Source organism: Mustelus asterias, chromosome 25 (assembly GCF_964213995.1).
Source record: "Mustelus asterias chromosome 25, sMusAst1.hap1.1, whole genome shotgun sequence".
Classification (NCBI taxonomy): Eukaryota; Metazoa; Chordata; class Chondrichthyes; order Carcharhiniformes; family Triakidae; genus Mustelus; species Mustelus asterias.
Window position 1 is genome coordinate 25,541,855 of NC_135825.1, and position 14,654 is coordinate 25,556,508.

General features: G+C 44.1%; 1 protein-coding gene across 3 annotated transcripts in view; it reads right to left on the bottom strand.

Moving 5' to 3' along the window:
• LOC144479268 (copine-8) overlaps nucleotides 1–14,654 on the bottom strand; it is a 652,766-nt gene that overhangs the window by 97,540 nt on the left and 540,572 nt on the right. For all 3 annotated transcript variants that reach the window (XM_078197938.1, XM_078197940.1, XM_078197939.1), the window contains one exon: nucleotides 2,278–2,380. In XM_078197938.1, the coding sequence (XP_078054064.1) occupies nucleotides 2,278–2,380 (103 nt within the window). The remainder of the gene's footprint in view (nucleotides 1–2,277; nucleotides 2,381–14,654) is intronic.

Consider the following 14,654-nt stretch of genomic DNA (forward strand, 5'->3'; position numbering starts at 1 on the left):
GGGAGAATGTGCAAACTCTACTAAGTCATCCAAGGCCGGAATGGAACCCGGGCGCTGTGAGGTAGCGTGCCGCCCCTGGTGACAGCAGCTTGGGCATGCGTGAAATTTTCTGATTGTGTGCTTGAGTTGGCAGTTTAAGATCAAGACTGATCACAAGCCATACATAACATTGTTGAACACAAAAGAAATCCCAAAGGAGCCAACCAGGATTCAGAAATTCCCACTTCGACTCTGAGATACAACGCTACTACAGAGTGTGTACAGGGTAAATATCAGACTTTAGCTAATGCACTGTCCAGGAGAACTGCCACATAGCCATTACAGGAATACAAAACCTTCATAGCAGAGGTTGAAGGTCTCACAGCCTTGACGACCAAATATTTGCAGCAGCAGACCAGAAGTTGCTTGAATTTCATATGATTCAAAGGCAAGATTAAGAATGTATCCAGATCTGCAAGTACTGCCTGGACAGATGACCACAGTACATCCCAAGCGATCCCCTCTTGAGGCAACATTTTGAACAGTGTCACCACTTCAGCATGGTAAGTGACCTCCTGGTATACAATGTAAGGGTGGTGGTACCATGAGCTTTTAGCACGCAGGTTCTCCAAAAGATCCATCAAGGGCATAGTGGCATAACCAAGTGATGAGACAGGGCACAGCAGTCAGTATGATCAGGGATTCCACTCTCAATTGAAAAGATGAACTGTGTCACTTGTGCCATTCAGAGGCAGGAGCAGAAAGAGCCAGGGAGCAATGCAAGGAGCAGTGCTTGGTCATGTTCCTCTCCCCCACAGGGGCTATATCTAACTGTGCATCCCCGACAGCTCCCCATTGCCTGGGCTTAGTTCGTATTTTTACAAAAGCTGTAATCCCCACCGACATAACGTCACATCCGCAAGGGGGGAATTCCTAACATGAGGGGATGATACAGTGGGAAGCCCATGAATTATATTTAAATGCATTGAACTGAGGTTCCTGACCTTCCTGGGTGGGAACCTCTGTCACTGGCAGGGTGATGGTAGGAGGTGGTGGGGGCGGGGGGGGGGGGAGAATTAGACAGTGAGATCTCATCGGCAGGGTTCTCATTTTCCAGCTCTCGCGGGATTTTGTGCCCATGTCGTCATTTGTGTTCGTGGCGAACGCGGGCACAAAAAGACCATGGGAGGGTGGGATTAAGCAGGGAAAATGACAGTGCTGGACAGACTTGTATTGTACATTGGTGGTAAGAGTGGACCTATTGTGTTTAATGGATGTGTTCTCACAGGTAGAACACAAAGAATGTAGTCTTCCTGTATGAGAAATGTTAAGGTGAAAGAGCCTGAATCAGAAATGCCCTGACATTACCATCATCCTGATGAGAATTCTTGCTCCTGAGGTGGCCTGGTCACCTCCCTCTTTTCATCTGCTGTTGAAAATCCTACCTCAAGTCTTGTCTGTCTTTATCAAATAACTGGATAGCATTTCTACCGCTTGTCACCTACTTTGTAAAGAATGTAACCAACAATCGCATATTTTAAGAACTGTATGTTCGTGTTAACCAATTATCTTACATGTACAGATGTACAAAGTGGATGTCTAAGAGGCTTCCAAATAAGCACCATCAACCTATAAAACGGGCTACAGCAAAAACAGAAAATGCTGGAAAACTGCAGCAGGTCTGACAGCATCTGTGGAGAGAGAATAGTGCTGACATTTTGGGCGGAATTTTCCCATCCCGCCCACCATGGGAATCGTGGTGGGTCTGTTGACCTCAGGTGAGATTTTCCGGTCATGGGGCGAGCGCAGACAGAAAATCCCGCACATTGAGTCTGGATGACCATTGGTCAGAGATTTTTCAGCATTTTCCAATTTTGTTTCAGATTCCAGCATCCGCAGTATTTTGCTATTACAAAATGGGCTGTTTTTTTTTCATCATCAGTAATCAAGTACTTAGAGCAACAAAAAGATTAAATGCTTCAACCAAACTACAGTAATAGTTTTGCATTATATGAGAAATGAGGAAAGATGAAAGGTTTTGGATAAACATCATGTTGTCTACACTTTAGAGATAAATACACATTTCAAAATGTATGCCCCACTGTATTAAATATAATCTTCTTGTAACAAGCTTAATCTCAATATATAATAGAACAAGAAATTATTAATATGATTTTGTATTTGATTACATTTTTGGATGTAGGTACAGTGTGAAATGTTGTCAAGGGTGATTCTCACTAGAATTCAATTCACAGTGAATATGATCTGCTAGATTAACAGGAATAAACCAGGACTTACATTAACAATAGCTTCCTTAGTCTGTGCCATGTCTGAGATAACTCCATCTGTTATAATGAGCAGAACAAAGTACTGTGAGCCATCTTGTACAGCTGTTGCGTATCTGTAGAAACCAGACAGAGTGGATATTAGAAAATGACACCACTAATTAGAACATCAAGCCGGTTAAAGTTCATAAATATCTGACAGCCTTGGACAGATTGCATAATACACACCGCTGACCTCACTGTGGGAAAAGCACATAATAAATTACAATCATTTACATCTACACAAAATAATTGTGCACTTTAGACAAATGACTCTTTCTGTTGGTTCTCAAAAGGTGAGATCTTGACTTAATCAATATGTAGTGAATTTCTGGCAGCTTGACATTTTGCACAGTGCTTCCATCGCTGCAAAAAAAATGATGCGGGATTGACATTAAATATGAGAGGGAGGAAGGATATTTTAAAATATCCTTATGAGGATAGGTTGAGAGAGCTAGGTCTTTTCTCCTTGGAGAGGCGAAGGATGAGAGGTGACCTGATAGAGGTGTATAAGATGTTGAGAGGTATTGATAGAGTGGATTCTCAGAGGCTTTTATCCAGGGCTGGAATGGTTGCCACAAGAGGTCACAGGTTTAGGGTGCTGGGGAGTAGGTACAGAGGAGATGTTGGGGGTAAGTTTTTCACTCAGAGGGTGGTGGGTGTGTGGAATCGGCTGCCAGTAGTGGTGGTGGAGGCGGATTCGATAGCGTCTTTTAAGAGACTTTTGGATAAGTTCATGGAAGTTAGTAAGATAGAGGGTTATAGGTAAGCCTAGTAGGTCGAGACATGTTCGGCGCAACTTGTAGGCCAAAGGGCCTGTTTGTGCTGTAGCTTTTCTATGTTCTATATTCTAAATATAATCCCATATATTTAGGAGATTCGACTAAAAGCCCCTCTCCTGTCCAATTTGCTCCTGTGCTCACCACCTATTTAGTCGGCCTATCATCTTAAGATGCTTTATGAGGCTCTGGTCAGACCACATTTGGAGTATTGTGAGCAATTTTGGGCCCCGTATCTAAGAAATGGTGTGCTGGCATTGGAGAGGGTCCAGAGAAGGTTCACGTGAATGGTCCCAGGAATGAGTAGCTTGATGTATGAGGAGCGTTAGAGGACTCTGGGTCTGTACTCGATGGAGATTAGAAGGATGAAGGGGGATCTCATTGAAACTTACAGAATACTGAAAGGTCTGGATAGAGTGGACGTGGGGAAGATGTTTCCATTAGTAGGAGACTAGGATCTGAGGGCACAGCCTCTGTAAAGGGACGACCCTTCAAAGTGAGATGAGCAGGAATTTCTTCAGCCAGAGGATGGTGAATCTGTGGAATTCATTGCCACAGAAGGCTGTGGGGGCCAGATCACTGAGTGTATTTAAGACAGGGATAGATAGGTTCTTGATTGGTAAGGGGATCAAAGGTTACGGGGAAAAGACGGGAGAATGGGGTTGAGAAACTTATCAGCCATGATTGAATGGTGGAGCAGACTCAATGGGCCTAATTCTGCTCCTATATCTTATATCCCCTGTTCAGTATATGATAATGTGCTATTATTCTTTTAATGCTAATCAAGATGACCCAAAGTGGGGATTTTCCTCTGCAAAACTGGTTTATGCTCATCGTTGGGAATGGACTATTGTTGGTTCAATTCACAGGACTAGGACAGAACACCTGTATCCTCTAGTTCCATATTTTGATTTTCAACATGACAGCAGAATTTGTCACCTGCACAGTTGACCAGCTAAGTGGAAGTAAAGAGAGCAAAAAAATTACAAGAGTGACGGGCAAGAAGACTGCACGGTATGATGGTGTTGCAAAACATTTGGCAGAGGCTATGTAGGGGACAGGACTGACACAAGCAAACAAGTCCACGGAGGCTGTTAAGAGTCAAAGTCATAAAGGCGACCAGCGTTTTTCTTGATTTTGTTTTGAAGATTTAATCTGATTCCATCCACTTTTTTCGTGTGAAATTCTGGAGGTCTCGCAAAGAGGGAATCATGAAAAGAACGCGAATAAAGTGGAAACGATAGGCCACAGATAAGATGGAGGGCTTGAAAAGCGTTTCCAGTGAAGAAAGAAAACTGCACAGGTCATGAGTCAGCCTTTGATAGATTGTGCAATGCAAGCTACTGACCTCTCCTGGGATACATAATGAAATACAATCAAGTGAGGTTGACCACAAAGGTCGATGCCTCTGAACTATAAAATGGAGAAGCAGTGGGGCCGATGCGCATCAATGTCTAATTAGGTGAGCAGGGAAAGAAGGAAGCAGAATTCTTTAGTGCATCGTAGAGGTTGTGGGCAGCACGAGCAGAATGAAAGCATAGAGGTGGGCTATTCTCCATGTGTGGAGAGAAAACAATTTCAAGGAAATCAAACTGCAGTGAGAACTATCGACCTGGGAAAATCGGAGCTGGGAATTAACAAGAAGGGAAATAGTGGGACGGAACGCTGAGAAAACTGAGAATGATGTGGCTGATACACTTAACCAGGTTTAACCCATTCCCCGCACCGCTGCTCTCATCCCTTCGGCTCCCTCCCAGAATGATGATAGGGTCCTCCTTGACCACACCCTTCACCCCACCAGCCTCCACTTTCAAAGGATCATCCCCTGCCTTTTCCACCAACACCTGCATGATGCCACCACCAAACACATTTTCCCCTCACCTGCCCTCCCACTGTCAGCATTTCACAGGGACTGCTCCCTCCGTGACACCCTGGTCCAATCTTCCATCACCCCTAACACCTCATTCCCTTCCCACAGTACCATCCCTTGCAATCATGGAAGGTGTAACAATTGCCCCATTACCTCCTCCCTCATCAGTCAAGGCCCCAAACACTCCTTTCAGGTGAAGCCACACTTGCACTTCCTTCAATTTGGTCCATTGTATTCGCTGCTCCCAATGTGGTCTCTACACTGGGGAGACTAGACACAAACTGGGTGACTGCTTTGTTGAATGCCTGCGCTCAGTCCACAAGCATGAACCCAACCTTCCTGTCATTTGACATTTTAACTCATCATCTTGCTCTCATATCCACATATTCGTCCTTGGCAAGCTGCAATGTTCCAGTGAAGCCCAATGCAAACTAGAGGAGCAGCAGATCATCTTCCAATAAGGCACTTTAGAAACTCGGGACTCAACACTGAGTTCAACAACTTTAGAACAACCATTCTTCTCCATCTTGACCCTATTTTAAACCAAATTTGTTTTGTCCCAATACAAACACCACCCCCATCTGTCAATTGTTCTTAAGTTTTGCTTTCACTGAGCACTATCCTTTGTTCTCCTGTTAACACATTCTGCTATCTCACCTTTATCCCACTATCAGCACCTTCCATAGTCCTTCACAATGTCTTGTGTCCTACACATCTTTGTTGCAATCTCTCTTGGCTCCCACCTATCTCTGACCTATTTTGCTTCATCCACACCCCTCTTATAAAGAATATAATCAATCACATTTCTCCCTCCAGCTCTGAAGAAGTCATGCTGACTCGAAACATTAACTCTGTTTCTCTTTTCACAGACCCGCTGAATTTTTCCAGCATTTTCTATTTTGATCCCATAAGAGGAAATTGTAATGCTGGAAAGCACTAGGAAGTAAGTAAATAACGGAGAGAAGGTTGGAGTGTAGAGCACAGAGATAGAGAGAGAGGGAGCGAGACAAAGAGAAAGAGAGCGAGAGACAAGCTGAGTTGTAACTCTGCATCTGGTGTCCACACCTATCTAATTTCATTGCAAGGTAGTATAAGGCAAAGAGCGAGAGGTAAGCATCAAGAAGATACTGAAACACGGTGGAATATTGCAGCAAAACGTGTGGTGGAGATGCTGAGAGATGCAGAAAATGTCAGTGTAACATGACAATAGCCAAGAAAGATCACCCCAGTAGTGCAGATGTGCGCTGAAAGCAAATTGCAACAACCAAGCAGGTCGCAATGTTAACAGACAGTGGGGACAATCTCTATATAGAAACGACTTAGTCTGGACCTGGAATCAAAGATGAGTAACATTGTTTAAGAATGAAGATTGATGTTCTGTACAATAAATTGTTCTAGTGATTCATTCGTGCATTTTTAACTTGCCATAAAAACAATCCAGACCTACTTCTTAATAAAGTTATTCCTCTTTAAAATTACCACCATGTGGTTCTTGATCAGGAGGTAATTAAGAATATTAACAAGTGTGTGAAGATGATCTGTTGAACAAGTTTGATGTCTGGACTAATGCTCCATTCCTGTGCATCCGTCCAAAGCATTTTTTTGCTTTCGGAGGATTTACTAACTTTGGTAGCTTCTTTTGACAAGGCATATTCAGATGACAAGTTGAAAAATGCCCAATCCTTCTTGGATTATCGATACTAATGGTTTAAAGAAAATCTAATTTGAAACGTGTCTTTGACGATTATTGAATTGATTTAAATTCCGCTCACATTGGAATTATTATAAGGCCAACTAAAGACCTGGACTTGTTCACAACAGAAAATTAGTGTGCAGAGAAAACAAGGTAGAATGAGAGAGAATGAAGTATAAATCGTCCATCCCAGCCTTTTCAGATGCTCATTTCATAGGAAGTATGGACAGAGAATAACACATCTGGGTGGAACACTGAAGATAAGGATCAGGAGTGAAAATCTCCTGGCACTCGGAGGGTTTACTGTCCTCTTCAGCCACATGTTCACACGAGGAAGTTAAAATCAGGGCCATTATCACACTTGCATGTAATGCTGTACCTACTAAGTAAGATTTCAATAGTATCTCGGCGTATATTGCTCATTTATGTAAGTTGGTGTGCAAACTAGGTAGCCGGGCATCAGTAATTGTTACTTTTCAATGCTTCAAGTGTGTCCATCCTCAAAGTCCTCTCATATCGGAGATGAGGTTATATCAGATCAAAAGGCTTCTAAATCCAGGTTATCAGCCTTGATTATCAACTTGGTAAACCAATTACTTGACACAGGGCTGAGAGAGGAGTCAAATGCTATGTTTTTGGCTTTCCTCCCCATGTTAGGAAAACAATAGTAGCAGTTGGTTTTAGGAACTGCCTGCCTGATAAGTGAGTTTAGTCAGTTAACAGGCATAGCACAGAATACCTTTTTTCATTATGCAGTGATATTAAAACGGTTGAATTTCACTGACACTTGTATTTTGTACTTCCATATGCTGCATGCAATATAACCATGATCGTTGGTTTAAAAGCTATCAACGTCCATCACGGTCAGCATCCTGGAGATACCAATGGCCAGAAACTGAACTGGACTAGCCATATAAATACTGTGGCTGCAATAGCAGGCCAGAGGCTGCGATCCCTGAGGTGCGTTACTCACCTCCTGACTCCCCAAAGCCTATCCACCATCTACTACAGTAAGAAGTCTCACAACACCAGGTTAAAGTCCAACAGGTTTATTTGGTAGCAAATACCATAAGCTTTCGGAGCGCTGCCCCTTCGTCAGATGGAGTGGATATCCACTCCATCTGATGAAGGGGCAGCGCTCCGAAAGCTTATGGTATTTGCTACCAAACAAACCTGTTGGACTTTAACCTGGTGTTGTGAGACTTCCTACTGTGCTTACCCCAGTCCAACGCCGGCATCTCCACATCATGACCACCATCTACTAGACAGGAGTGTGATGGAATACTCTCCACTTGCCTGGATGAGTGTGGTTTCAACACTCCAGAAACTCAACACCCTCCAGAATAAAGCAATTTGCTTGATTGGTACCACCCATCACTTAAACAACCATGCCCTCCACCACCGACGCACAGTGGTTGCAGTATGTACTATATAGAAGATGCATCACAGCAATGAATCAAGTCTCCTTCGACAATACCGCCCAAACTTGTAACCTTTATCACCTAGAAAGGCAAGAGCAGCAGATGCATGGGAACACCACCACCTTCCAAGCCATACACCATCCTGGCTTGGAACTATATCGCCGTTCCTTTACTGTCACTGGGTCAAAATCTGGGAACTCCCTTCCTTACTGGCACTGCGGATGTAACTGCGCCACATGGACTGCAGAAGCGACTCACCATCACCATCTCAATTAAGTGCATTTAAGGTTGGGCAACAAATACTGGGCCTTGCACATCCCATGAAAGAATAAAAAATAATTTTATCTGTTTTATTACAGTGCTTTTCAGTAGACCTTTTAAAATATTGGAGAATCTGCCTGGGGGCATGGAAAAGTTTATTCTATCCAATAGACACAACGTAGCATCTTATCATTACTGTCCTCGGGTCACATTATCATATGACCAGGTACTGGGCAGCATGGGTATCATCCTGATTGTAGAGGAGCAACAAGATGCTAACTCAAGAGAATATGCAATTCAGGTTCAAAATTTGTAGCAGTGTCATTGCCAATTTAAAGCTATTGCACTGTCAAGTATTACCAGTTGGAAAATTGCCTTCAACAGAGTGAGCAGTGGGCAAATGGCCAAATTGCCTGCTGTTTCACATTGGATGCGCTAACCATGCAGACTGGAAAATTTGCTCTAATCAGTCCCTAACTAAGCCGGATTAAGAATCCCAATGCTTTGAGATTGTGAAAATGTAATGCGGCATGGTGGCACAGGTGGTTAGCACTGCTGCCCCACAGCACCAGGTACGCAGCTTCAATTCCCAGCTGTGGAGAGTCTGCAAGTTCTCCCCCTGTCTGAGAGTTTCCTCCGGGTGCTCCGGTTTCCTCCCACAGTCCGAAAGATGTGCTGGTTAAGTGCATTGGCCACGTTAAATTCTCCCTCAGTGTATCCGAACAGGTGTCGCAGTGTGTCGACTAGGGGATTTTCACAGTAACTTCATTGCAGTGTTATTGTAAGCCTATTTGTGACACTAATAAATAAACTTTAAAAAAGTTTGCCCAGCTGCGATGCAGAAAATAATTTGCCTTGACTTTGCAAGCGTGGGGTGTCACAATGGTACAGTGGTTAGCACTGCTGCCCCACAGCGCCAGGGACCGGGTTTCAATTCCGGCCTCGGGTCACTGTCTGTGTGGAGTTTGTACATTCTTCCCGTATCTGTGTGGGTTTCTTCCGGGTGCTCCGGTTTCCTCCCACAGTCCAAAGATGTGCGGGTTAGGTTGATTGGCCATGCTAAATTAACCCTAGTGTCAGGGGCATTAGCAGGCTAAGTGTGAGGGGTTAGGAGAATACGGTCTGGGTGGGATTGTTGTCAGTGCAGACTCGATGGGCTGAATGGCCTCCTTCTGCAGTGTAGGGGTTCTACGATTCTGATTGAAACAATAAATAATAACCATTTCAAGCTGTTAGCTATTTTAAGTATTTTTACCTGAAGAAATCTTGCCAGATTACTTATGCATCTTATAAAGTTAGTTCGCAAAAATAAAGATAAAAATATATCTCTAAAGAGGAAAACATTTGAGAGTACGGGAGATGAGAGTGATGATGACTGTAAGGTGCTAGAAGTGATATTTTAATATCACAGACAGACATTAATTGTCATCAGTTGATCTGGAATAAATGAGAATTGGAAATCTGGCTATTGTTTTGGACTACATCCAACTATCCAATAATACAATATTAGAAGATATGTCAAGGATAAAATGAATTGCAATTCTAAATGGCTTTTTTTTTAAAGATATGTTAAAGCAATCTGTGATTTGAGCCAGAGGACATTGGTAGAGTGTTGAATGAATACTTCACATCCATCTACACCCTAGAGAATGAGGATGATGGTATGGAATTTAGGCAGAGTGAGTATGAGGTTCTTGAGCAAATTGACATAGAGAAGGTCAAGGTATTAGATGTGTTGGCAGCCTTAGAAGTGGATAAATCTCCAGGCCTAGATAAATTGGGCGGCACAGTGGCTAGCACTGCTGCTTCACAGCTCCAGGGACCTGGGTTCGATTCCCGGCTTAGGTCACTGTCTGTGTGGAGTTTGCACATTCTCCTCGTGTCTGCATGGGTTTCCTCCGGGTGCTCCGGTTTCCTCCCAAAGTCCAAAGATGTGCGGGTTAGATTGATTGGCCATGCCAAAAATTGCCCCTTAGTGTCTTGAGATGTGTAGGATAGAGGGATTAGTGGGTAAATACGTAGGGATATGGGGTAGGGCCTGGGTGGGATTGTGGTCAGTGCAGACTCGATGGGCCAAATGGCCTCTTTCTGCACTGTAGGGTTTCTATGATTCTATGAATTGTGCCCTCAGCTGCTGTGGGAGGCAAGGGAGGAGATTGCAGGGGCTCTGACCCAAATTTTCAATTCCTCTCTGGCCACGGGGAAGGTACCAGATGACTGGAGAACAGCTAATGTGGTTCTGCTATTTAAGAAAAGTTGTAGAGATAAACCAGGGAACTATAGACAGTTAGTCTCACATCAGTGGTAGGGAAACTATTAAAGAAACTTCTGAAGGAGAGCATCTATCTCCACTTGGAGAGGCAAAGCTTGATCAGGGATAGTCAATATGGCTTCGTTAGAGGGAGGTCATGCCTAACAAATTTGATTTAATTTTTTGAGGACCTAACCAGGTGTGTAGATGAAGGTAGTGCAGTCGATGTAGTTTATATAGATTTCAGCAAAACCTTTGACAAGGTCACACATGGGAGACCTGTAAAGAAGGTAATTGACATAGGATTTAAGGTAATTTGATAAAGTGGATTCAAAATTGGCTCAGTTGTAGGAGACAGAGTGATGACAGAAGGCTGCGTTAGTGACTGGAAGTCATGATGTGGAGATGCCGGCGTTGGACTGGGGTGAACACAGTAAGAAGTCTCACAACACCAGGTTAAAGTCCAACAGGTTTATTTGGTAGCAAATACCATAAGCTTTCGGAGCACTGCTCCTTCGTCAGATGGAGTGGAAATGTGCTCTCAAACAGTGCAAACAGACACAAAATCAAGTTGCAGAATACTGATTAGAATGCGAATACTCAGTACTCAATGCCGTCAACTGCCAGTTTCCAGATGCAATTTTACAACTCATCCGCTTCATCCTGGACCACAATGTCTTCACCTTCAACAACCAGTTCTTCATCCAGACACACGGAACAGCCATGGGGACCAAATTCGCACCTCAATATGCCAACATCTTCATGCACAGGTTCGAACAAGACTTCTTCACCACACAGGACCTTCAACCGATGCTATACACTAGATACATCGATGACGTTTTCTTCCTTTTGGATTCATGGTGAACAATCACTGAAACAACTATATGATGACATCAACAAGTTCCATCCCACCATCAGACTCACCATGGACTACTCTCTGGAATCGGTTGCATTCTTGGACACACGCATCTCCATTAAGGACGGTCACCTCAGCACCTCACTGTACCGCAAGCCCACGGATAACCTCATGATGCTCCACTTCTCCAGCTTCCACCCTAAACACATTAAAGAAGCCATCCCCTACGGACAAGCCCTCCAAATACACAGGATCTGCTCGGATGAGGAGTATCGCAACAGACACCTGAACGCCAGACGCTGAAAGATGCCCTCATAAGAACAGGATATGGCGCTCGACTCATCGATCAACAGTTCCGACGTGCCACAGCGAAAAACCGCACCGACCTCCTCAGAAGACAAACACGGGACATGGTGGACAGAGTACCCTTCGTCGTCCAGTACTTCCCCGAAGCGGAGAAGCTACGGCATCTCCTCCGGAGCCTTCAACATGTCATTGATGAAGACGAACATCTCGCCAAGGCCATCCCCACACCCCCACTTCGTGCCTTCAAACAACCACGCAACCTCAAACAGACCATTGTCCGCAGCAAACTACCCAGCCTTCAGGAGAACAGTGACCACGACACCATACAACCCTGCCACAGCAACCTCTGCAAGACGTGCCGGATCATCGACACGGATGCCATCATCTCACGTGAGAACACCATCTACCAGGTACACGGTACCTACTCTTGCAACTCGGCCAACATTGTCTACCTGATACGCTGCAGGAAAGGATGTCCCGAGGCATGGTACATTGGGGAAACCATGCAGACGCTACGACAACGGATGAATGAACACCGCTCGACAATCACCAGGCAAGACTGTTCTCTTCCTGTGGGGGAGCACTTCAGCAGTCACGGGCATTCAGCCTTGGATCTTCAGGTAAGCGTTCTCCAAGGCGGCCTTCACGACACACGACAGCGCAGAGTCGCTGAGCAGAAACTGATAGCCAAGTTCCGCACACATGAGGACGGCCTAAACCGGGATGTTGGATTTATGTCACATTATCAGTAACCCCCGCAGCTTGCCTCCTGGACTTGTAGAACCTCACTAGCTGTTCTGTCTGGAGACAATACACATCTCTTTAACCTGTGTTTAATGTTCCCTCCACCCACATTGTCTGTATCTTTAAGACCTGGCTGGTTGTAGGATTCGCATTCTAATCAGTATTCTGCAACTTGATTTTGTGTCTGTTTGCACTGTTTGAGAGCACATTTCCACTCCATCTGATGAAGGAGCAGTGCTCCGAAAGCTTATGGTATTTGCTACCAAATAAACCTGTTGGACTTTAACCTGGTGTTGTGAGACTTCTTACTTAGTGACTGGAAGCCAGTGTCCAGTGGAGTACTGTGTTAGGCCCCCTATTATACATCATTTATATAAATGACATTGATGACTATGTGGGGGATAGGATTGGTAAGTTTGGGGATGACAGAAAGATTGGACGGGTGGTTAACAGTGAGACGGAGTGTCTTGGGTACAAGAAGATATAGATGGAATAGCCAAATGGGCAGATAAGTGGCCTGAAAAGTGTGAGGTGATACATTTTGGCTGGAGTAATTTGAGAAGAAAGTATTCAATGAATAGTAGAACACTAGGAAGTTCTGTGGAATAAAGGGACCTTGGAGTGTTTGTCCACAGATCTCTGAAAGCTGAAGGGCATGTTAGTAGGGTGGTGAAAAATGCATATGGGACACTTGCCTTTACCTATCGAAGCATAGGTTACAAAAGCAGTTGGAGTTGTATTGGACTTTGGTGAGGCCACAGTTAGAGTAAAATATGCAGTTCTGGTCACCATATTATAGGAAGGATGTGATTCAACTGGAGGGAGTGCAGAGGAGATTTACCAGGCTGCTGTCTGGGATGGAACATTGAAGTTATGAAGGGAGGTTGGATAGGCTTGGGTTATTTTCTTTGGAGTAGAGAAGACTGAGGGGTGACCTAATTGAGGCGTACAAGATTATGAGAGACATGGACAGAGTGGATAAGGAGCAGCTATTCCCTTAGTTGCAGGGCCAGTCACGAGGGGACATAGGTTCAAGGTGAGAGGCAGGAGGTTTAGGGGGGATCTGAGGAAAAACCTTTTTACCCAGAGGGTGGTGACAGTCTGGAATGCGCTGCTTGGGAGAGTGGTGGAGGTGGGTTGCCTCACATCCTTTAATAAGTATCTGGATGAGCACCTGGCACATCATAACATTCAGGGCTATGGGCCACGTGCTGTCAGATGGGATTGGGTGGGAGTTTCAGGTGTTCTAATGTGTTAGTGCAGACTTGATGGGCCGAAGGGCCTCCTCTGCGCTGTATGATTTTATGATTCTAGTTTAGTATGAGACATTTTCAGGAGGGAAGCAAGTTGCAAAATGTCTTGCTGTTTTTGTACATAATGTAATTACCTCTGAAGACATTAATTCGGTAACGGACTAGTCTGGAGAGGCATTTTATGTGTGGTTCAGCAAGCTTTTAATTGGCACTTTTCAAACCATTTCCCAGATATGGATGATTGAGTGAGATTTGGGATTTGAGAATAATTTGGATTTTTTCTTCAAAGTCCAACATGATAATGTTGAAGAGGAATCCATCAGTATGCACGGGCACTCCTCTCCCGTCAGCACACTGACAGATCAAATCAACAAAAGTAGCTCAGATTGGTTACAGACCAATAGATGTCGTCAGTATAATGGTATCCTGACCCTGTTTACTGCAGAAGAGCTCTCAACATAAATTTCTAACTTGCAATAGAAGAATTACTGTCACATAAGGAGGGACCAATTTTGGGTGCATCAAAGGTTGCCTCAAAAGTCCACTGTAATTACCTTGACTGGAACTTTTGAACAGGTTATTTGTTAAAATACAGGACATTTAAAATCCTTGCCATTAATGGTTTTAAAAGTACTAAGCGTCGGCCGCTGGTGATATTTCTGCATGTTACGTACATGTACTTAGCTGTTAAAAAGCTGTTAATATGCATGAAAGCTACCAGGGTTGTGTTTCTTTCAGGTTTCACTTTTGACCGGTCACTGGTTCCCGGTAAGTGCATATTTATTGGTCCAATTTACATGTCTTAATCTCCATCAGGGAGAACAAGTTTCAGAACAATATAACATCTGTATCGTTTTAAGGTGTGTACATGAAAACAAATCACGTTTCCTTCTCCACACACTCTTCGCCCCCCCAAC